The sequence below is a fragment of the Peromyscus maniculatus genome, chromosome 4 (genome assembly GCF_049852395.1).
Source record: "Peromyscus maniculatus bairdii isolate BWxNUB_F1_BW_parent chromosome 4, HU_Pman_BW_mat_3.1, whole genome shotgun sequence".
Classification (NCBI taxonomy): Eukaryota; Metazoa; Chordata; class Mammalia; order Rodentia; family Cricetidae; genus Peromyscus; species Peromyscus maniculatus.
The window spans coordinates 4095699-4117978 of NC_134855.1; the positions used below are offsets into that span (position 1 = coordinate 4095699).

Genomic DNA, 22280 nt, shown 5'->3' on the forward strand with positions numbered 1-22280 from the left:
GTGGAGAAGCTGCACTTTCTGGGCGGCCGCTCTGCCTCCTGAGTTGTGGCTTCTGGACACTGACTCTTTTCTCCGTTCTTTTTATTTTCCAGAAGCCTGGAGCCAAATGTGTGCCTAATCCTAGCAAGTGTGAGGACCCTTTGTCCATTTGTCTCTTGTGCGGTCAGTTTCTCCCTGGCCTCCCCTTCCCCTTCCCACGCTCTCCCTTTTCCTCTTTCCTGGTGGGTCCTCTCCAGGACATTTCACACTGCCCTTCTCTCCCTGTCACTTATTTATCTCTTATCTGTCACCTATCACTGCTTTGTCTATCTTCTCTGTCACCTGCCATCGCTCATGGAGATCTTTATGGAAGACACTTCATATTCTTTCTTACAAAGAAAATGTATGCTTTTTTCAGTCAATATTTTACAGCGTTCGGAATTCTCCTGCCGTCTCTAAACTTGCTCAGTCCTGATTTTGTTAGAAACCACAGAGATGGACTCTTAATTTTGTAACCGCGTCCTTGTATTCTCCATCATCTAGGCTGGGCTTTGGAACCCAAGCCACTTGAACTGGATCTGCATTTTGATTGAACATCCCATTCACAGAGAAAGGCACCAAGTAACAGTGCCCGCTCAGCACGCTGTCACAGAGTGACTAAACTCACGACAAGCCGTGCAACATGTCCGGTATCTCAAAGGCCTCCGCGGGCCCCCAGCGCCCCTTACTTCCTCCTCCTCCTCACGGGTACCTGCTCCCGGTTCCTACCCCCTTGGGCTACTTTTGCCTGGCTTTTGAGCTTCATACACAAATGCGGCACTCACCACGATCCTCTGTGTCCAGCTCCGGTCAGTGGTGTTCATGGTGTCTGTCTGCACTGAGGGTTTTAGCAGCTGTTCGTTCATTTTCACTGCCACATAGGAGTGAGTACATCTTGTGAACCTTGCTACAGGCTGGAGCTGACGGCGTCAGTTTCTTTCAGTGTCGGGCTATTATTTTCTGTTGTTTGGGGCCCAAGATCAGTAATCGAAGAAACGAAGTGAAATGAGGGAATGAACAAATGTTTAGAACTCATCCCTGATGGCCCCGCTCTCCCACAGAGGATGGACCGTGGCTTCTCTGCAGCCAGCCCCATCTGTGAGCTGAGCTGCTGGCACAGCCCTGTGATGTCCTTATTGCAGCCCTGCCCTGCCCCGAGCTGGGATGACACAGCAGCTTAGTCAGCCAGTGAGTACTGACTAAGCTGCTGCTGTGTGCTGCGCCACACAGGAATCTGGGGTGCGTGCACCGCACACCCAAGCAGCGCCTTTGCTGCCCTCTTGAGCTGCGCCCTAGTCACACGCTCCCCTCAGCCTCACTGGAGCATCTGACATCACTGGCTTCTGGTGTCTTCCTTGTGTCGGCTCCAAGAACACGACCCCTCCACCAGCCACCTCCACTCCCCTTAGTGCCCTCTGCCTCGGTAACCCCACACGTCATCTGTTCTCACGTCCCCATCCCCGGTGTGTGAAACCTCTGTGGGCTGAGGGCCGGGTCAGCTGAGGCTCCTCTTACAGTCCCTTTGCTAAGGGCCACGGGGATGGCTCAGTTGGTAAAGTTCTTGCCATGGAAGCATGGGAACGGGCTTAGACCCCAGAACCCATGTGAAAAACTGGGCATGGCTGCATGTACCCGGAACCCCGAGTCACGAGGCGAGACTGCAGAACCCCAGGGCTCTGGCCTGATTGGCAAATGAGTTCATTCAGAGACTCGGGGGCAAAAACAAACAAACCAAAAAGACCCCAAAGGTTGAGAGTGATTGAGAAAGATATCCAGTGTTGACCTCTGACCTCCATATACAGTAACATAGACGTATGTCAGTGAGCCTAGTGGGGGACAGCATCCTTTTCCCAGCAAGTTCCCTCCACCCGCCATTCCTTCCACCCTCGGCACAGTGGCTTTGTTCCTCAGGCATGGTGGTCTTGTCTCAGTCACACACTGTCTGCGGCAGGTGTTGTATCCCCATGTAGTAGCATCTCAAGGCCAGAGACACAGAAGGAGAGCCTTTGCGGTGTAAAATAGAAGTCACCATCACACCGTCTCAGTGTGTCATACTCAGTGAGGTCACACAACCTTAGAAAGAGAAAGAGAACCACATGCTCTCTCTCTCATGCAGGTCCTGGCCTATGACGGATACACGTGTATATGTACACAAATGTGGTGTGCACTCTAACATGTACACAGAAGAATGAGAAAGGCTGGCGTGTGGGGAGGCACACTCGAGTCGGGAAGGAAGCTATGAAGCACACTGCATTTCTAGTTTTAACTGTCATGGTTTGTGTGTGTGTGTGTGTGTGTGTGTAAGTGCACAAAAATACACTAATAGTGAAGTGTAAAGCCCCACGGCTTCAGAATGGCTGTTCTACCTGTGTAGAAGCTCATAGAGATGTATAGTCTTTGGGTCTGTGTAGGTGGTCCTTTGAGTGGTTGTATTAACATAGCTGTGTGGTGTTTTTTTATTGTAAGTTCTTTATGATAAATTGGTGTTTATTAAAAAATAAAACAGGGCTGGAGAGATGGCTCCGAGGTTAAGAACACCAACCAACTGCTCTTCCAAAGAACCCAGGTTCAATTCCCACATGGCAGCTCACAACTGTCTGTAACTCCAATTCCAAGGAACCCAACACCCTCACACAGACATGCAGGTAAAACACTAATGTTCAGAAAATAAAAATAAATAAAATAAAAAAATAAGACAAATCAATTAATATAGTCTAAATACATCTTTAAATAGTGGAGATGAAGTCAGATGTGGTGGTAGTGTTTGCTTGTCATCCCAGTACTCAGGAGGTGGAAGCAGGGGTGTCATGAGTTCAAGTACAGCTTGGATTACATGAGACTTTTTCTCATTTAAAAAAAATTAAAAAGAGCAAAGATACCTTAATAGATGTTCTACCACATTACATTATCCAGAACTGGTCACAGTCCCAACCATAAATTAGTATTGTCAATAAGACTGGACCCACAGCAACCTATCCCTGAGCAAGTCTGGGCTGGGGTCAGCCTCGCCCTGAAGCATATATCTTTGAAAAAGAGTGCAGCAGCTGAATGGAATTTGAGTCTGCCAGGCAAAGGGAAGGGCCAGAGTGAGCTATCAATCACGTCTACAGCAGTTTCCTAACCCTAGCGTGAAGCCGCACTCGGTCTCCAGGTAAAAGGCAGTACTGGGTTGTGTGTGCAGGGAGGGGTGTACATTGGATAAAGTAATAAGACTCTTAACCGAAGATCTGGTTCTACAAGAACTTTCCAACCACCTGACTCCGACTGTCATCAGCTGCAAAGCAAACCCCAATGTGGTTAGCCATCCTGAGGGCTCGGATAAGCAGGGTCCCTTCGGCAGGGCTACCGTTTCTCTGTTCTCAGGTTTTATTCTTCCCCACCCTTTAGGCTCAGCTTAGAAAATGCCTGTGCTGAAAGCCCAGTCAGAGTCCCGAGAGCAGTATGACTTTTCCTGGTGGGTTTACTGCACACCGCTGCACACCGCTGCACACCGCTGCACACCGCATACCAAGGCTGCTTTCCTTTACTGCTTTGTTTGAAGACATTGTGAAAGTAGTGGTGTCTCCATCATAAACAATGGGAATGGTTTATCAAGTCTTTTTTTTTTTTCTCTCTTTGAGATAAGCCCCATGTGTTCCAGCCTATTCCCTAACTTGTTCCTGCCCTGGGGCGTCGGACCCCCTGCCTCTCCTCATGCTGGGATCACATGACTATACACCATGACTGTCTGGTGTGTGTGTGCCGGGCTCAGACTCTGGCTTCTACACCCAGGCGAGCACCCCCTCAGCGGAGCACCGCGGTTAGGCCTGCAGTTTAGACGTGACTGAGAGGAAACATTCCTTCAGCCCAGCTCCCTGCTTCCCAGCGAGAGACAATGCCCAGCACTCGCTTCTCCCCAAGCTTTTCATTCTCATGTTTAAACCTGCAAAGACACCCGGGAACCTAGGCTTCACTGAGTAATGCATCTGCCGGTCTCCGACTTGAGCTTTGTGCTCTCCAGGAGAGTCAGGACATGTCTGCACAGGAGCAGATCCTGAGCAGCATCACTGCTGCTCTGGCCTGTTTGCTATTCTAGTCTGGGGACTTCTCATTCTCTTCATAGCCAACTCCATGACTGTGAGAACGTCAGTTAGTTCCACATTTTGTACACGCTGCCAGGAACACCCTGGTGCCCACCCATCTGCAGACTAGATCATTAGAACTAAGATCTGCTAGGCCAAAGAATAGGTGATTTTAAATTTTGACAACTACTGCCAAAATGTGCGAGAGTGTCTGGGGCCAGATGCTGCTTGGAAAGGATAAGTAATTTCCAGTTTTGCAGACTTTACAAACCAATAAAATGTGAAAATACACACGCATGCATGCACGCACACATGAGCTAACATGAAGAAAGTTGCCAACATTTTATGTCTCCATGTAAAAGATAATTTCTAAATACCAATTATCACCAATTAAATGTGAAATTGGGACTTCCATGTGTCAAAATATCTGCAATTTCACATGATTTAACTTAATATTGTCAACATGATTTCATAAAAGTGTGGTCTCCATATGTTCACACCAGCACATGTACACACATATGTGCGCCTTTTGTGTTTCTCACCTCACTGTGATGTGAGAACAGTTTCATGTGTGGGTACAGCCCCTCCCCGCCTCCAGCAGCCCTTGTCTGCTCTGTGACTGAGAGGAAGGACTTGTTTACAGGAAGAGTGACATGTTAGGGAGGGGATGAGACAGTAAGTCACAAATTCTACCCCAGGTCCCCTGAATGATTGGAGCCCCTATGGGGACGGTGTGTTAGTCTCGACCTGTCACTGCAATACAAGGGACAAGTTCAAAAGAACTTGTGTTGGCTTGTGTCTCAGTCAGTGGTTGGCAGCTCTGCCTTTAGACCTGTGCCGAGGGAGAAGCATTGTGGAAGAAGGGCGTGGTGAGAGAGAGAGCTCACCTCATTGTGGGCAAGAGGCAAAGAGATGAAAGGGCTCAGACTCAAGATACCCTCCCTGAGGGTGTGCTCCTCCAGGGGCCTACTTCCTGGCGGTGCCCTCCTCCCAGCTTCCATAACCTCCCACAGAGTGTCAACAAATCACGAATGTATCAGTGGGGGCCTCATGATCCAAGCACTTCCCAAAGCCCATCATCCATCAATCGACACCCAAGCCTTTGACACATGAGACACTGAGACACCGGGAAGGGGGGCATTTCATATCCCAACCACAACAGAGAACTTGAGGCTGACGCTGATGAGTCTGGATAAGTGGTACCTTGCAGAAGCAGGACTCCAGAACTACGGGGGCACAGACCATCAAAGAGGGGCATGAATGCAAATCTTGCTTGATGCTCAGGCTACAACCTAGCTCAGAAGCAAGGCTTCTCCAAGCGGCTGTGGGCAGTGGGGCTGGACCATGTGGGAATCTGCACAGGAGAGTGAGGTTAGGAGAGCTGCGTAGGGTGGAGCCTGTGGTGTGGTTGGATGGGGAGCTCAGGAAGGTCGAGAGATCCGTTGCAGTGTACAAGAGCAGGGCAGGACTCTTGTTCCATGACTGGAAAGGTGGCAGGTTTCTGAGATAATAAACAGCCAAGCTTAGCTTTATGTTTGACTCTAATTTCCTTTATCTTCTTCAACTTTAATTCCATGGCCCTCTGCAGCCCAGACAATGGTGCTACCTCACAGTCAATTTTATTGTGACACACAGTCTCCTTACTTGAGGCAGCAAGCTTTTCCTTCAAAGGTTTGCTATAAAATACTTTGGGCCCAGCCATTTATCCTCTCTGTGTGACATCTACACAGTTTAGCTATTACAGCATGCAATTTAACTATAGACAATGCTTAAATATACATGGCTGTGTTCCAATAAAACTTTATTTACAAGAACATATGACAAAGTGGTTTGATTCATTATTATGGGGCAAAGAATAAGAACTGACTGCCTTCAGGTCAAATACTAGCTTTGGTACCTAGAAACTGCATCTCCTAGGTGAACTATTCCAACATTTTGAGACTTTGTTTCCCAAAATGTAAAGCAGGATAGATAATCATTGCTCCCTGCAGACCCAAGAGAGCTGGCTGAGAAGATGCACACAGAAGGAATGCCTCAAAGTACAGACATGCGCAGATGTGGGAGGGGCTTGAGAATGGCTAGTTTTAATACCGGATTCAAAGCCTGCAGCCCAGCTTCCTTTGCACAGCTCCATCTAGGGGATAACATGAAAGAGCGGGAGACAGGATGCTGAAGGGATGTCAGAATGAAATGTTTGGGACTTTGATTTGATGTCGGCACAAGCACTGGGCAGAGAGACAGGATGTCCCTGGTCCTCCCTCACAGCCTTTGGGTGTCAGCTCAGCAGCGTCCTGGTTCCATTACATCCATCACAAGCAGCTTACGGCTTCCAGAAACACAGTCCTAGACAGATGTTGAGCCTGTCTGGGGATTAGAAATATCCTCTGCCATTAAGCATAAATTAACTTAATCACCAGGTATGAAAGATAAGCAACACAAACAAACAGTGTTCCCTGAAGCTTTCATTAAAATTAAAATTCTATTTAAAATTTAGCTTGTATTTTCTAAGACTCGAACCCCTTCAAAGAGATAATATCTGCTGTAAGTTTTCACGCTGACAGAGACGAATGTGCTGGAGAGAGCGGTGGACTGTAATTTAATTTCACCTCCTGGTTTTCTCACCCACCAACTGAGGGATCTGGACACTTTAGAGAAATGACCAGGTCAGTCAGGTCTAGTCCTTCAGCCGCCAGTCAGACTGGTCCAGAATACGAAACTCAGAGGCAAGGCTGCACGATGCGCAGGGTCTTGCTGTTCGGATCCATGCAATGGAAAGTGAACACATGAACAAACAAGCCAGGGAAGCCACCCGCAATAAACCATCAGGAGCCTTTGGAAGCCACGCCCCCTTCCGCCTGCTTGCCTGGGCTTAGCCGGGTGAGTGGAGAATGGGCGAAAGGTCAGAGTTCACGGTAGTCTTTATCAACTGTTATCAGAGAAAACACAGGGAAGGAATTCAGTGGAGTCTGCGAGGCAGAGACAGCTGGCCTCAAGTCCTGACTCTTTGTTTTCTGCCCATTGTCTTGGGCAAGTCTCATAATTTCTCCAAGCCTTGGATTCCCTAATCCACCAAACAAAGAGAGTAACTCCTTGCTCACAGGATCATCGTGAGGGTTAGGGAGACTCTCAGAAGGGCCTAGAATTTCTCTCATCACATCTGAGGTGCCCACGTAATTAAAGTCACTGGATAGCCACCATTTGCCAGGTTCTGGATGAAGGCTCTGGACTGAGGCTCTAGAGAGCCACAGACATAGCCCTGGCTCTCAGGATGCCCCCAGCTACATCAGGGGACAGAGGCCTGTCTGACAAGCCCAACCGTGGGAAGGTGGACACAGCACAGACGTGTCTTGGGGAGGCACAGCACGCTGTGTACCTGGCCTCAGTGACAGCAAGGTTTGCTTGGTTTGTGAGGCGAGAGAGGTGTTCTGAGCAGAGGGGCTATGCAAAGGCAGCGGGAGCGTGATGGTGTCGGCATTTGGAGTGTTCTAAGCAGCATAGTGTTGTCACCTGAAGAGAAGGGCAGGCGAGGAGTGTGGAGGGTGGAGCATTTCTTGATGTGCTCAAACATCCCTCAAGGATGTGATCTGAAGTGAGCCTCAGAGCCTGGCACCACGTGTCCCCAGACTAGGAGGTGTCCCTTACAAAAGGAAACCCCATTGTTTGCTTTGACTGAGCCGTTCTGAGGGGAATCTAGGGGTAGAGTGGGGAACACAGGGGGCGAAGAGGCTCAGGCCCACTACCAAGCACCAGTTAAGACTTATCTTTTTAGTTTAAAAGCCTGCTCCCCTTACTCAGTATAAAAAATATACCATGTGACTATTCCTGGATCTCAACCAACTCCACCCACATAGAATCTTCAGAAATACCAAGACGCTCAAGCCACAGAGTTTTATTTGGTGGTTTGCCTTTGTACTATTGTAAAGTTGACTTATTAATCAAAACAATAATTACATTTGAGACAATCAAAGATGTCTCGGCTCTTTCCTATATAACCTAAAACATGCTCATTTCTAAGGGAAAGTAATTTGAAGTTCCGGCTACTCATGAGGCAAACATTATCTAAGAAAAGGGGGTGGGTAGAAAAGATGTTTTCCCCAAACATTTCCAACTGTCTTGACAGCTCTGTGTCACTTTCCCTGGGAGCCCTCGGCCCTTTGTCTTCATGACAAATGTGTGCTAAAGAAAGCAGCTGGAGCTGGTGTCTCATCTGAAGTCTCAGTGACGCAGCATCACTTCCTAAACTGTTACACTCAGCTGACAGGGAAGCTGTGAAGGCTCTGGGAAGTTTCTAAAGCCTTCACAAAATACAGGGCGTCTTCTGTGGTGGCAGAGTGTTACAGAGCCGAAGGTTCTGGAAGCTTGCTGCAGATGTGTAACATACTCAAGCCCCAATGAGAGCTAAATACCAGATGTACCCCACGAGAAAAAGCCATGGGATGAGAGACTTGCCCAATTTAACTTGCAGAAACCAAATAGATAGGTGCTGCCCCCCACCGCTACCCCTGCCCCAGGGCAGCTGCTGTGAATAAGACTCAGTGTCTGCAAAGCGTGGAGACCAAGGTGATGGTTCTGATTTTGTGCTGAACTTTGTATTGTATAGGCAAAGTAGTTATCCCCTTCTGAGGCCTCTTGTGGCCATTGTAAGAGTCCCCTCTGTGCTGCTCACTACACAGCTCCGGCAGAGGCTCCCTTAGGAAATCTCAATGGCTGTTGGCGGGCAGCAAAGGACTCCAGGGCATTGATCGCAATCATGGGGCCCCAAGACCTATGTGTCCCTTCCTCTCTTCTCCACTGCCCCAGGCACCGACGCACAACCCCAAAATGGTTTGTAGAGTGAGCATTCAAACGAGAAATCACACACCAGGTATGGCATCTACCCCCGGAATCTCAGCATTCCAGACAGAGTGTTTGGAACCATCTCAGGCAAGCTGTTCTTCTGTAGACCGACCTACCTCCAAACCTGCCATCCCGGGAGCATCCCTTACACAGAACTCCTGTCCTGGAGATCCAGGAGAGGATCCTGATCCAGAAGAGATGGTCCAGAGGCCCCGGCCCAGCTACGGCTCTGTTTCTTTCATTTTGTATGGTTCTGGGAAAGTCTCTTCCCCACACTGGTATTCATTTTCTTAGACCTAAAAAGAAGGTTGGGTCTCAGCAATTTCTGTAGACCTTCCAACAGCAAACAAATCCATGAGCACTTACAGTTTGGTTAAGACTGGCTCTTAGCATGATGGTGAGCCTTTGATTGAGAGACCCTTGAGAGCCTTTGGATTTTTCAGTTATCTTGTGTAACTGTCTACGCAATTCGACTTATTAGATCCATTCATTTCATGAATTTGTCTCTCTTCTCTCCCTCCTTCCCTTCCATTTCCTCCCTTTCCCTCCTCCCTGACCCTCTTTCCAAGGTGTCTCTGCGTAATCCAGGTTGAGCTCCATCCCTCCATTCTTAGCCCAACCTCTAAGCACTGGGATGGCAGGTGCATGCCACCCCACTCATCTCGGGACTTTTTATCTGAACTCCATAACCCAGTTTGAGACTGCTCTGTGGTGCATTGGTGTCTTTGAAGAGTGTGACTTTTCCAGGTGGATATTTTCTCCTTCTCTGTTTTCTGGCTGGCAGCTGTCTCTTCATCCTCTGCAGATTATGTGGCTATGACATCCCTTCCCTTCCCTCCTAATTTTCGGGTATCCCCCCCTGTGTGTTGATCTGAAAGTCAATTCAGCATATTTGTTGGAAGCGTGGATAAAGTAGGCACATATGGGTACAGTGAGAGTCTTTGACCATGCAGATGTTGACCTTAGTGGGTCAGCTTCCAGGCTGGCTTTCAGGACTTCTCTCTGGCTTTCTGGTTCTTCCAACTGTCCCCCATGGAAGGGGAGGTTCTTGGGCACCTGAGTTCCAACAGAGAAGTGAGTCTCTGCTCTTGTGTTTTCTACAGTGTCTGCCACAGCCTTCCTCTCTGTTCCCATTGCTCCTCCACACACCTTAGGCTCCACCCCTGTCACCTGAATTCCTAGAACATGGCCTTCCTCCTACACGCCTCTCAGTTCACTTTTGCAGGTTCCTTTGCCTGCAGTCTATGTCTACCTGTCACACAGCTCTCGCTCCTCTGGGAAACCTTCCCATAACACTCCCTGGGAGCCAAGGGTCCTTACCACCTCAGTGACCTCTCTGGCTTGCACTTGCATGGAGTCAAGTATCTGTCAGGTGACACCACCTCCAAGTATGAAGCCTTCTGTGGCCATAGCTACCTGATTTGCTTTGTCTCCCTTTACCCAAATCAGTGCCTGGAACCTCTGTTCTTCATTATGGTTGGAAGAATGAATGAATGAATGAATGAATGAATGAATGAATGAACTAACTAACTGCTATAAATTGAATCACATTGTCCCCACCTCTATACTCAGGTTTAAATTCTAACTTCAAGCAACTTAGACTGTGATCTTACTTGGAGATAGAGTCTTTACTGGAGTAATTGAGTAGACCCTAATCCAACATGATCAGTATCTTTGTAATGAGAAAAAATAGACACAGAGAGACACATAAAAAGAAGAAAACATGAAAATATGGAGATATAACAAGACAGCCAAGGTGGTAGGCTTACAACACAGCTCTTGAAAATGGGCAACACAGCTGCTTTATAGTCACAATAAATATTTTCTACCAGTTGAGGAGATTGACTGGATGGAGAAACATGAAGAGATAAGAAAAGAAACACAGCCAATTGGTGGTGGTGCACGCCTTTAATCCCAGCACTGGGGAGGCAGAGGTAGGTAGATCTCTGTGAGTTTGATGACAGCCTGGTCTACAGAGTGAGCTCCAGGACATTCAGGGTTACAAGGCGAAACTTTGTCTCAAAAAACAAAAACAAACAAACAAAAAAAAAAAACCCATACAAGAAGGAGAAGGAGGAAGAGGAGGAGGAGGAGGAGGAGGAGAAAGCCATCACAGAATAGGAAAATGGCATTGTTACTTACTTATAAGTGGACGTTTCCTGTCCTGACCAACTGATCCCAAATAACCAACTTAGAGGCTGAATATGAATTATAAATGATCGGCCAATTGCTCAGGCTTGTTACTAGCTAACTTTTACACTTAAATTAACCCATAATTATTATCTATGTTTAGCCACATGGCTTCATACCTTTTCTTAGTACGGCATTCTCATCTTGCATCTCTGCATTTGGCGGCGACTCTCTGACTCCACCCTTCTCCTTCTCATCATATTCCACAGCGCTTACTTCAATACTTAATGAATCCCCAATGAAGTCAGGATGAGAGGGATACTTCCCACTGCTCATGTAATAACAACATGTGGTGCGATTTTTCATAAGAACAACTTATTCTGCCCGATGAATCAGGCCCACCAAGTGTTCTAATCTGGATGTAGAAGACCGAATGAAACACCCTACTCTCTGATGCACTGTTCTCGTCCCACACATTGTAAGAGAGAACAAGGTCTGGTACCATGCCATAGCCCTGGGGTTCGCTACTTAATGCTTTTTCTCAAGGAATTACTTTTGTCTTGTGCATGTGCATGTTTTACATGTCCATAGGTGTGTGTGTGTGTGTGTGTGTGTGTGTGTGTGTGTGTGTGTGTGTGTGTGAATTTCCACCTTATCCACTGAGGCAGGATCTCTCAGTCAAACCCAGTGTTCACCGTTATGGCCGGTACTCACTATTATGGCTAGTCTTGATAGCCAGCTTGCTGTGTGGATCCCCTGTCCTCATCTTCAAGGCTGGAATTTCAGACTGGCTACCACACACCCACCTGGTATTTATGTGGGCTTCTGGGAACCTGAATTCAAGTCTTCATGCTTGTACTTGCAAGCCCTTGACCACCACGTCATCTCCCAAGTTCCTCCTAATGAATCTTTGTCCTTAGGTCTTAGCTGTTTCCCTCAGTTGTGAGTATTTGCTCAGTTAGAAGCCATGTCTTTTCTACAGCAAGACACCACATAGGTGAGAATCCCCAGGGAAATCTGCAGTAAGATGTTGCAGATTTCAAATGTCTAGACCACGTATCCTCAGAAGGTTACTATCAAATGGAGACAAGTGTGTGGATGATCTCAAGGTGGCAGACAGCAAGAGACTGGTAGCTGCCTGAAAAAAGCTTGCATGGCTTCTAGGTAGTGGAAGGAGGGTGGTGCCTCTGACTGATGGAAGAACAGCCCCTTTACCCTATTTCCTGTGGGTTTGCATGCTCACCCCCACCCCAGTCTGTAGATAATCACTGAAGTGTCTATGTTTTGTTGAGATGTTCTGAACCCTGGGATGGTAGAGAATGGGGTAGATCCTACCACCTATCACCACGCCCGAACTCAGAAGACATTCCAGAAGGATATTTGCAATAAAGGACATGTACAAAGGCTCAAGGACAATGTGTGGGAATTAGTTCTTCCACCATGTAGGGCTTGAGGGTCGAACTCAGGTCATCAGCCCTGGAGGCAAGTTCCTTTCCCCACCGAGCTGCCTCACCAGCCAAGCACTGAGGCTGCGCAAGTCTTTCTTCCCACTGTTGCTCTCTGCGCAGCGTCTCCTCCGCCCTCCAGCACACTCCACCCCCAAAGCACCAGCCTCAGGCTCACACTGTCACCCTGGCAGCATCCCCACATGCCTGTGATCTCCAGCCAGACACTGATGGTTGTGCTGTGTCGAAGAAATCTTAGAGTTGCACCTTCCAGAGCTCACACCCTGGAGAGATGCTTGAACAAAACTGAAATTTGACAAAGAGCAGAAAAGGTGTAAATGAGCCCTGGCAAAGAGCTATGGGATGGAGAGTGATTAGTTCTCCTGCACAGATTGGGGAAGGATCACGGAGAATATAGATATGTTTTAAAAGTATTGCATAAATGACTTCTGAGCGGCTGATGTCCCAGGTTCACATTATACACAAGAAACTCAGGAAAAAAGTCCCCATTTCCACATCTGACTGCTCGGGCTTCTGACTCACCTTCAAGTTCACAGCTTTGGGAAGAGTCTGAAAAATAATTGGAGATACAAATCTCAGTGACGATTTCTTATTATTAGGAAGTAATTGGGGTCATTTGAAAATATTGCTTAATCTCATGCCTTTCAGTTTCACATGCTTCTATGTAAGATAGTCTTAATTCTTAATGTTGAAATTAATAGCAAAACGTGTCACCCTATTTTATTGTGATCACAGTCATCAACTTCATGGCAAACAAAGGACTGTAGTGGGAGCTTTGAATTGGAGTCTGTGAGTTCATCCTTTAGCAATGTACAAGGTCCTGGATAGAACCAGATTATGTGTCAAAGGTCTTAAAAACCTGGTGACTTAAAATTTTCACTTCTCAGAGTTTATTCTAAAGATATAGTCCAAAAGTATGAGGACAATAGTTTGGTAAGTAAGTTTATCTGAGTAGGAAAAGTTGGAAGCAATCGTAATACCTAACAGCTTGAGGGATATTGTCCCCGAGGAGGTTGCTTAAGTGCTTACGGTAAAACGTTAAATGTGAAGCAAGCTGGTGTGTATTATAGATTGTGATTTAACTCTGTGAAGATAGAGTATGGTATTAAAAGATATGGTATTAAAAACAGAGATAGGTAGCTGGGCCAAGGTGGTGTAAGCCTTTAATCCCAGCACTCGGGAGGCAGAGGCAGGTGGATCTCTGAGTTCGAGGCCAGCCTGGCCTACAGAATGGGTTTCAGGACAGCCAGGGCTACATAGAACACTGTCTTAAAAACAAACAAATAAACAACAACAAAACAGAGCTAGGAGAGCTTCCATAACGCAGCCCAGGCTGTGAACTTCGAGGTTCCAGGTAGCATGACAGAGAAGGTTGCCAGAGTCTTTAAAAGTGAAAAACCACAGCAAACCAAACATAGAGCCGTCTGAGTCCAGAGCTCAAGATAGGAGGTGGGACAGACATGGAAAGCCAGGCCTTGGTCGATGCTGGTAGCCAGGTGCTGGTGGCCTCAAGTTGTTCACACTCAGCTAGTGTGAAGTTACAGGGACTTGAACCTGCCATCTGCGTGGAAGAAGGAAGCAAGGAGTCCCAGGGCCTAGTCAGATGGATAGAGATCTCAGTCAGGGTGTCTTTCTCTTGGGAAACAGTTCCACACAGACTCGGAAGACGAAGGCCAGTGGGACGGAACTGGCCAACCTCTGTGAGCGGGAGGGTAGCATGAACATGCACCTGCAGCTGAGGGTTTCTGCAGGTGCCGGATTCCAGACTCAAGGCAGAGGGATAGCAGCAGTTCTGAGGAAACGGAAGCCCTGTTTGCTGGGCTGGAAGCAGCTTGGATGGGCCTGAGTGGATTGGTAGAGGCTGCAGGCCTCTTCAGGACCCAGGCTGGAAGGGGAATGTAACACTAGATGGACAGTGTACCAAATATAACAATGTGCAAAAGCCACCCAAGAGCTGTGGATGTCCACTGGATAGTCATTGGAGTGGAAATACTGTCCGCTCTTAGAACTTGCTCCAAGACTAGACACTGTTTAAGAGAATGAAGAGAGAGTTGGGGGAAAGCAGCCTCCTGGTCAGACTCCATCCGCGTGTGAGGCTGCGCCACTGTTTATATTTAACCCATGTCCAGCTTGACATCCCCAAGCCAGCTGGGAAACCTGCAAACCCCAAGCTACAGAATGACAGAATAGATATCATTCCGTTCAAAGCGCAGAGGGAAAAAGACAGCTCAGGGTTTCTATGAATGCTTGAAGTTTACCTCATCCTCTCTACCTTGCCAGCAAATCTGTTCTTCGTGATGGATTTATGAAGTATAACCCAGCATGTCCAGACAGCCCGGGGACTGCCCACACCAGCCACTGTTTGCACCTAGACGGGAGGGGGTGGGAATGCATGTGTGCTTCTGCAGTGAAGCTTTTAAAGCAGTTCATGAGAAGAATGTATGCATTTAGTATGTATAAAAACAGCATGCACTTAATCTCCACAGGCAGGGAGGGTTGTCCTGAGGGTTGGACACAGGGTCTCAGGTATGCTAGGCAAGATCTCTGTCACTGAGCTGGATCCTACCTCTCTAGAGCAGTGGTTCTCACCCTTCCTGATGCTGCGACCCTCTAATACAGTTCCTCATGTTGTGGTGACCCCCAGCCATAAAATTATTTTGTTGCTACTTCATCACTGATTTTGCCACTGTTATGAACTCTAATGTGAATACTTTTGGAGATAGAGGTTTGGTAAAGGGGTCACAACCCACAGGTTGGGAACCATTGCTTTAAAAGCATATTTTGAAATAGGATTTTGTTGAGTTATAACACCTGGAGTTAGACTCACTCTGTAGCCAAAGCAGGCCTTGACTCTTCAAATCCTCCTGCCTCAACTACACAAGTCTCTGGAATCAGAGACCAGTTCTGCCGTGTTATATATAGAAAGAGATTAATATTTATAATTATACACAGTTGCAGATAAATCTCACACCAACCCTGCAAGAGAGAAATGATCCATGTTTAAGGATAAGAGAGCGGAGCATCAGAAGAGTTGTGTGACTTATACATAGTCACACAGCATCTGAGTGGCACTGTTGGGATTTGAGCTGTTTTGGTTCCAAGTGGGTACTGTTTTCTTTTCCTTTGAAGTACATAATTCTTTTTTTAAAATGTTTTTTATTCCTTCAAAATTTTGTGTATAGATATAATTATGGGCTTTGTTTACTTATATATATTCATATATGTTGTTCGAATTGCTAAATGGTCTTTTAATTTAAAAAAAAAAAGGGAGCCAGATATTGGGGTGAAAGCTGAAAGATCAGAGAAGCAGAGCAGCCACAGCCTCCACCTCTGACCTCACCAGCTTCTCAGCCGAAAGGGACGCTTCTGCCGAAAAGCCTTAGTTCCTGTCTCCTCCCAGCCATCACTTCCTGGGGTTAAAGGCGAGTCTGCTTCCCAGTACTGAAATTAAAGGTGTGGCCAGCACTGCCTGGCTCTGTTTTCTCTCCTAGACTGAGTCAATCTCATTTAGTCCAGGGTGGCTTTGAACTCACAGAGATCCAGATGGATCTCTGCCTTCTGAGTGCTAGGATTAAAGGTGTGTGCCACCACTGCTTGGCCTCTCTGTTTAATCTAGTGGCTTGTTCTGTTCTCAGATCTTCAGGTAAATTTTATTAGGGTACACAATATATCACCACACACACACACACACACACACACACACACACACACACACACACACATAAATTCTTTAATCAAATCAAAGTATCTCCCACTAATTCTCTCTTGTTTCCTGTCCTACCAAACCCTTCTTCTTCCCTTTTGCTTGTATGACTGTGTGTGTGTGCGCACTGTGAATTTAATTAGGGCTGCCTATGTGAGCATGGGTGGGGGCAGTGTACCAGCCGACATACCAAGACTCCCTTCCCTACAATCTTTAACTATCAATAGCTCTCCTCTAAGGGGTGGGGCCTTGAGAGCCCCTCCCCCTTCCATGGTTCCAGGCTTGTGCAAGTGGGTGCTATTCCCAGTGACATCTTCAAATTCTGACGTAAATGGCAGGTCTCTCCACCCCAGCTACTGGTATTACTGCAGATTTAACATCTCTGCATCCTCATGGGGTAATTCTGTCATCTAAACTCCCAGGGGAAACAGTGATGTAGGAGTGAGAGACCTGGGTCCTGGGCTCTGCTACCTGCTTGTTCTAGGATGTTGGCAAGCAAACATCCTCACAGGGCTAAGTGGCTTCAAGATGACGATTATGAAGCATGCAGCATGGTTTCATGTCCAGGAAGCCCTCTATACACTGGCCTCCAGTTACTGTCCTTGTGTTTGATCATGTCTGAGCTTCTGGTGAGGGTGCTGGAGCTCCAGCGGCACTGAGAAGGCTTCTCAGCCACTAAGCCCATCCTGAGCCATTCAGTGACATGGAACCCACAGGCTCCTTCCAACCCCTTTGACCCGGATTAAGAGCATGCTCCCTACATTTCAGAGCTGCAGAGTCAAGACTCCCTGGTGCCTTACAGGCAAGGGGGTCCAAAGGGAATGGATGCCATGGCTGAGACCCCACCACTGGCCCACCCTGACTTTAAGTCTACTCTCAGCCTGTGCCACAGAAGAAGCGCATAGAGGACTAACTAATGATTTCCTCACGCTCCAAAATGCGGAGCAGGAAAGGAGAGTGAGGCAAACCCTGGTCAGCATCCCAGTGCCAACCTCTTCAAACAACTCCAGGCTAGGAACGGTGGCTCACACCTTTGATCCCAGTACTCGGGAGGCAGAGGCAGGAGAATCTCTATGGGTTCAAGGCCAGCCTTATCTACAAAGCTAGTTCCAGGACAGCCAGGGCTATGCAGGGAGACCCTATATCAAACAAACAATCAAATAAAACTCTAATTAATTAATTAACTAAAAAAAAAAAAGAAAGAAGAAAGCCCAGGCTATCCCGCTCAGCATAAGCAGCACATACGATAAAAGACACCCTGACCCTAGAGCGGGGTGTAGAGAATCAAACTGACCATGAGGAACATCTTTTGTTCCAAGGCTTCTAACTACAGTGAGTTTGCTGAAGCTTAGCCAGGAAGGTAGCATGGAACAATGAGAAAAGTAAAGACCCAGAGTCAGGTAGACTTTTATCCAAATACCATCTCCACTGGGCAAATGGAAGCTCATGAGCGCACTCTTGTCACTTAAAATGACTTCTAGAAAGAATCACAAGCATATTAGCATTCTATTACCATAATAGATAGCCAAGTAATCAGTTTACAAAGAGATGAGGCTTCTTTTGGCTCACAGCCTTGGAATCCTTAGTCCATGACTGACTTGACCCAACAAGGAAGCCCATCACTGTGGGAGGTGCCCAGCAGGCAAGACACTTTATCAAAGAGAAAAGGCCCAGGGTGCCAGAGTTTTCCTGAGGGCTGTGAAGGGGTCTAAAGACTTCCCACTAAAGCCCACTCCTTAAAAGCTCCACCTGAGGAGCTGGAGAGATGGCTCAGCTGTTTAGAGCACTGGTTGTTCTTCTAGAGGACCGTGGTTCAATTCCTAGCACCTACATGGCAGCTCATTACTGTCTGTAACTCCAGTTCCAGGGGATCCAACACCCTCATACCAATGCACATAAAATAAAGTTAAACTAAAATTAAAAAAAAAAAAAAAAAAAAAAGCTCCACCTGCTCCCAGCAGCACCAGTCTGGCCCCAGACCTTTGCCACATGGCCTTTGGGTCCATGCTAGGTCCATGCTAGGGTCCACAGTGAGCCGTGGGAGCCGAGTCCAGGACAGGGTAGTAACTACAGCTGCAGGAAGAGCCCCACCAGGCCACGGATCAAGAGGGCACATTTATTAGGAAAGGAAGCCACTGCACCAACGTTGAAAAATAGTTACTTCTTGGTGACAGAATGAGAAATATATATGTTTTACATATTATCTGTTTATCCATAATTTCATTTCTCTTCAGAGACTGTTTATAACAGAGTAAAAATCAACAAGCGTAATATTTTGTTGAACCACACGCTAGATTTTGTGTTTCTGAGAATATAACTAACTAGAAATTTGATGAAGTTCTCCTGATGTGTGCCAGATAATGTTTTAAATGGTTTCTTAGTGTAAAGAGGTCTGAACAAGCAGGGGCAGTACCAGGTGTGGAAACTGGGCTTCTCCTCTGGGCACATCTCTGGTGGCCTGGAGCTTAGGCCTGATGTTTGGAGAAGAGAGATAAAACTTACAACCCAAACAGTGGAGGAGTCAGACCAGAGATGCCCACATGGAGTTAGGACCCCGGAGGGATCCCAGCTCTAGTGAGTGAACTGGGGAAGACATACCCATGGTGGGCAATGGATGAACACTTGACTGGCGTGTTCTGGTCCTGGGACAAGGAGTAATGACTACATCTTTAAGAATCCATAAACCCGGGGGCTGGAGAGATGGCTCAGAGGTTAAGATCATTGCTTGCTCTTCCAAAGGTCCTGAGTTCAATTCCCAGCAACTACATGGTGGCTCACAACCATCTGTAATGAGATCTGGTGTCCTCTTCTGCCCTGTGGGGATATGTGCAGACAGAACACTGTATACATAATAAATAAAACTTTAAAAAAAAAGAATCCATAAACCCTCTTTCATGAGAGTTTGGGATTAGAATTCACATTATCTGTGTGGCTTGAAAAGCAGGACATTTTCAGGTGAAGCTGCTGTGAGTCACTGGTGTTTCCAGGAACCTGACTGATGAAATGGTCTTGACATTGAAACTCAAGCAATCTAAAACAGTGAAGGCCCTGGAAGGTAGGTCTGAGACAGAAAAGAAAGTGTTGTTTAAAACCTTCAGGAAAACAGGCCAAATGAAGAAAAACAAAGGGAAAATGACAGAATGGAAAATCAGCTACACAATGACTATGAATATTCCAATTAATGCATACATATCATAGGATAAATATGCCTAATGTCTTTAAAGAAATAAAAAATAAAACAGGTTGGCAAGTTTGAAAACAAACAACAAAAAACAAACAGATAAGTCAGATTTTATAAAAAGAAATCAGACCTTTAAAAATAAAAACTAGTGTGAATAAAATAGAAATTCAGGGGACAGACAAATTAGACCAAATGAAGAGACATGAAAGAACTAATAGACATGTTGAAGAGGTTACTAAGAATCTCATGAAAAACAGTGAATGGAAAAATCAGGTACCTTCAGAGGAGGTCCAGAGAGAAGCAACAGGAAGACTGGAGAATTGGAGTTCAGAGGAATTAAGGATGTGAATTTCCCAATGAAACTTAAAAATAAATGGCAAAATTATCAGAAAGCCCACTGAAACCCAGTGAATATAAATAAAAACAATTGGGTATGGTGACTCAGCCTGCCCACTGAGGCAGGAGGATTGCTGTGAATTGGGGGTCAGCTTGGTCTAAGTAGTGAGTTCAAATTCAGCTTGGGCTACCTGTGAGACCCTGTCTCAAAATAATGAACTGATTAAATATCTACAGGTAGAAAGGTCAGAAACAGCAAGGTACCAAAATACTGAAGACAAAAGAGCCTAAGAGGGACCAGACATAGAAGGACAGAGTGCGTGGCAGCCAAGTGAGAATTAGACAGCCAGGTAATTTCAGCCGTGACAGCAGGATCCAGCAGGAATAGCTTCAAACACTCAGAGAAATGAAATACAGAGTCACAGAATTGTGTCCCCCATGAACGTGTCTTAATACTCTTGGAAGCTCAGAGCAACAGACCCCTTTGCTGAGTGAGGGCAAGAGGCCCTGGTTAGAGCTGACTTCAGGGCCACTGGCTGTTAGGATACGGGAGGTGCTGTCTACGGTGACAAGATCTTAATAAACACAGGCTATTCTGGATTCAAATCCCATATGCTAAGTGCACAAATGTGGATCTCTCGAAACACCCATTGGCTTCTGCTTCTCACCCCATAAAGTGGGGAAATACTGTCTCCCCCCACAGGTTGTCTGTGAAACAAAACAAGATCGATATAAAAGCTGCAATGATGTTTCAAATGCCCGTTTCTTTGTTCATTCACCCAAGAGATACTGAGTATCTGGGCTGCGCCTTACCCAAAATCTGCAGTGAATATGTCAATGAACAAATGCAAAACCTCAAATCTCATGAAAGTTCTGGTAGCAGTGGCTATGGGGAGGGAGAAAACAGAGATAAAATAATCAAGATACAGAGCGAGTTAAGAGAACATGGTTTGTGTCAGGGGTTGTTTGGCAAAGCGTCCTGAAGAAAGGACAAAGAATGAGGAAGCCTAGAGAGGACAGACTGGCAGGCAAAGCAGTAGGCAAGCTCAGAGGCAGGGGGATTGCGCCAGGCTGGCCGACATGGAGCCCGGGAGCCAGAGAGAATGGTGGTGTGGTGGCAGCTCTTTCACAGAGCACACGCCGAGAGCGGCACTGTGGAGCAAGAGGCGGGCACGGCACAAGGACAGCACAGCCTTCCCTGAGCACGCCAGGGACAGGGCAGGGGCGCTGAGCAGAGGAGCAGACGGAAGACAAACACCGGGCAGGTGTGAGTCCTTCCCGCCCAGCAGCCCCCTGGACGTGCACCTTGCCCTGTTCCCACTTCCCTGCAGCCAAGTGTCCCTGGCCCGCGGAGGGCCATGTCCAGTCATCTTTCAGCCACGCTGAACTACAAATACACAAAGCCATCGAGTACTTGAGTAAGGACCGTGTGGCAGAACGGTTAGAGCCACAGGGCTGGGGCCCATGCTGCAGCCACCTTCTCCCTCAGGCCGGCCTGTCCCAGCTTGCCCTCCATGCTGTTTAGTTATCTGGGGAGTAGCAACCTTAGTTGAGGAATTGCCCCTATCAGACTGGCCTGTAAGCAAATCTATGGGGGCATTTTATTGATTGATGACTGATGGGGAAGCAGGCAGGGCCACCCTTAGCCAGGTGGCCCTAGGTTGTATATGAAAGCAGGCTGAGCAAGCCATGGAAAACAAGCCAGCAAGCTGTACTCCTGCGTGGTGTCTTCTTCAGTTCTTGCCTTGACTTCTCTCGATGACGGCCTGTAACCTGTAAGCCAAATAGACCCTTTCCTCCTGTAAGTGGCCCTGGTCAGTCTTTTATCACAACAACAAAAAGCAAACTAAGACACCCACGGAAGACCTGCTGCTCCCAGCCCACCTCAGCCAGCTGTGCTGTACCCACCATGGCCCCCACGTGTCTTAGAGCCCGCAGCCTCCTGGCCGCTTCCCCAACCCCAGCTTCTCTTTTTCTCTGCCCCCCTCTCTGCCTCTCTGTGTCCCCAAGCTCCTCTCCTTCAGGATGGTGAGGGTGGCGTTAACAGGGCATGAGAAGGAGGGAGGAGGGTGAGGGAGGCTACTGAGAAACAGGCTGAGAAGGTCACTCAGGGCCGCTACGGAGGCGCTGGGAGTCCTGACGATAAGGCTGAACCCCAGGAAGAGGAAGAAATGAGGCGGTACTGGGCCTGCAGAGAGGGCAGAGAAGGGAAGACTGTGTTCTGGCTTGAAGTCCAGCCAGGGAGATGCTGAACCTCCCTGGGCCTGTGTCTTGACTCACAGGGCTGGCGTGAGGCTAAAAGCGAAGTAGAAACTCAGGCAAAGCGACCCCGAGCACAGAGCCCGTGAGCCAGGCATTCCTGGACTCTCCGGGGAGCCCTGTCTGGGCCCCTCTGTGTCCGTGAAGCATTTCCTGATATCCAGGCCGATTGCCAGGCCACATTCAATTAATATGGCCCCAATCAATCTGCTGAGTGGCCCTGAATAGGCATTGGCTTCACAAAGATCCTTTCCTAAGGTGTCGAGGGAGAGCCCTATACCCTGATGAGG

General features: G+C 47.4%; 1 protein-coding gene across 5 annotated transcripts in view; it reads left to right on the plus strand.

Annotated features, from left to right (window-relative positions):
• The window catches only part of Ttll11 (tubulin tyrosine ligase like 11), a 231062-nt gene that overhangs the window by 141464 nt on the left and 67318 nt on the right, over positions 1 to 22280 (plus strand). The window contains exon 7 of one of the 5 annotated variants that reach the window (XM_076568504.1): positions 93 to 18103. The exons of the other annotated variants lie outside the window; for them this stretch is intronic. Coding sequence (XP_076424619.1) covers positions 93 to 438 — 346 coding nt within the window. The 3' untranslated portion in view covers positions 439 to 18103. Of the gene's footprint in view, positions 1 to 92; positions 18104 to 22280 lie in introns of those variants that run through there. 5 annotated transcript variants of the gene reach the window in all.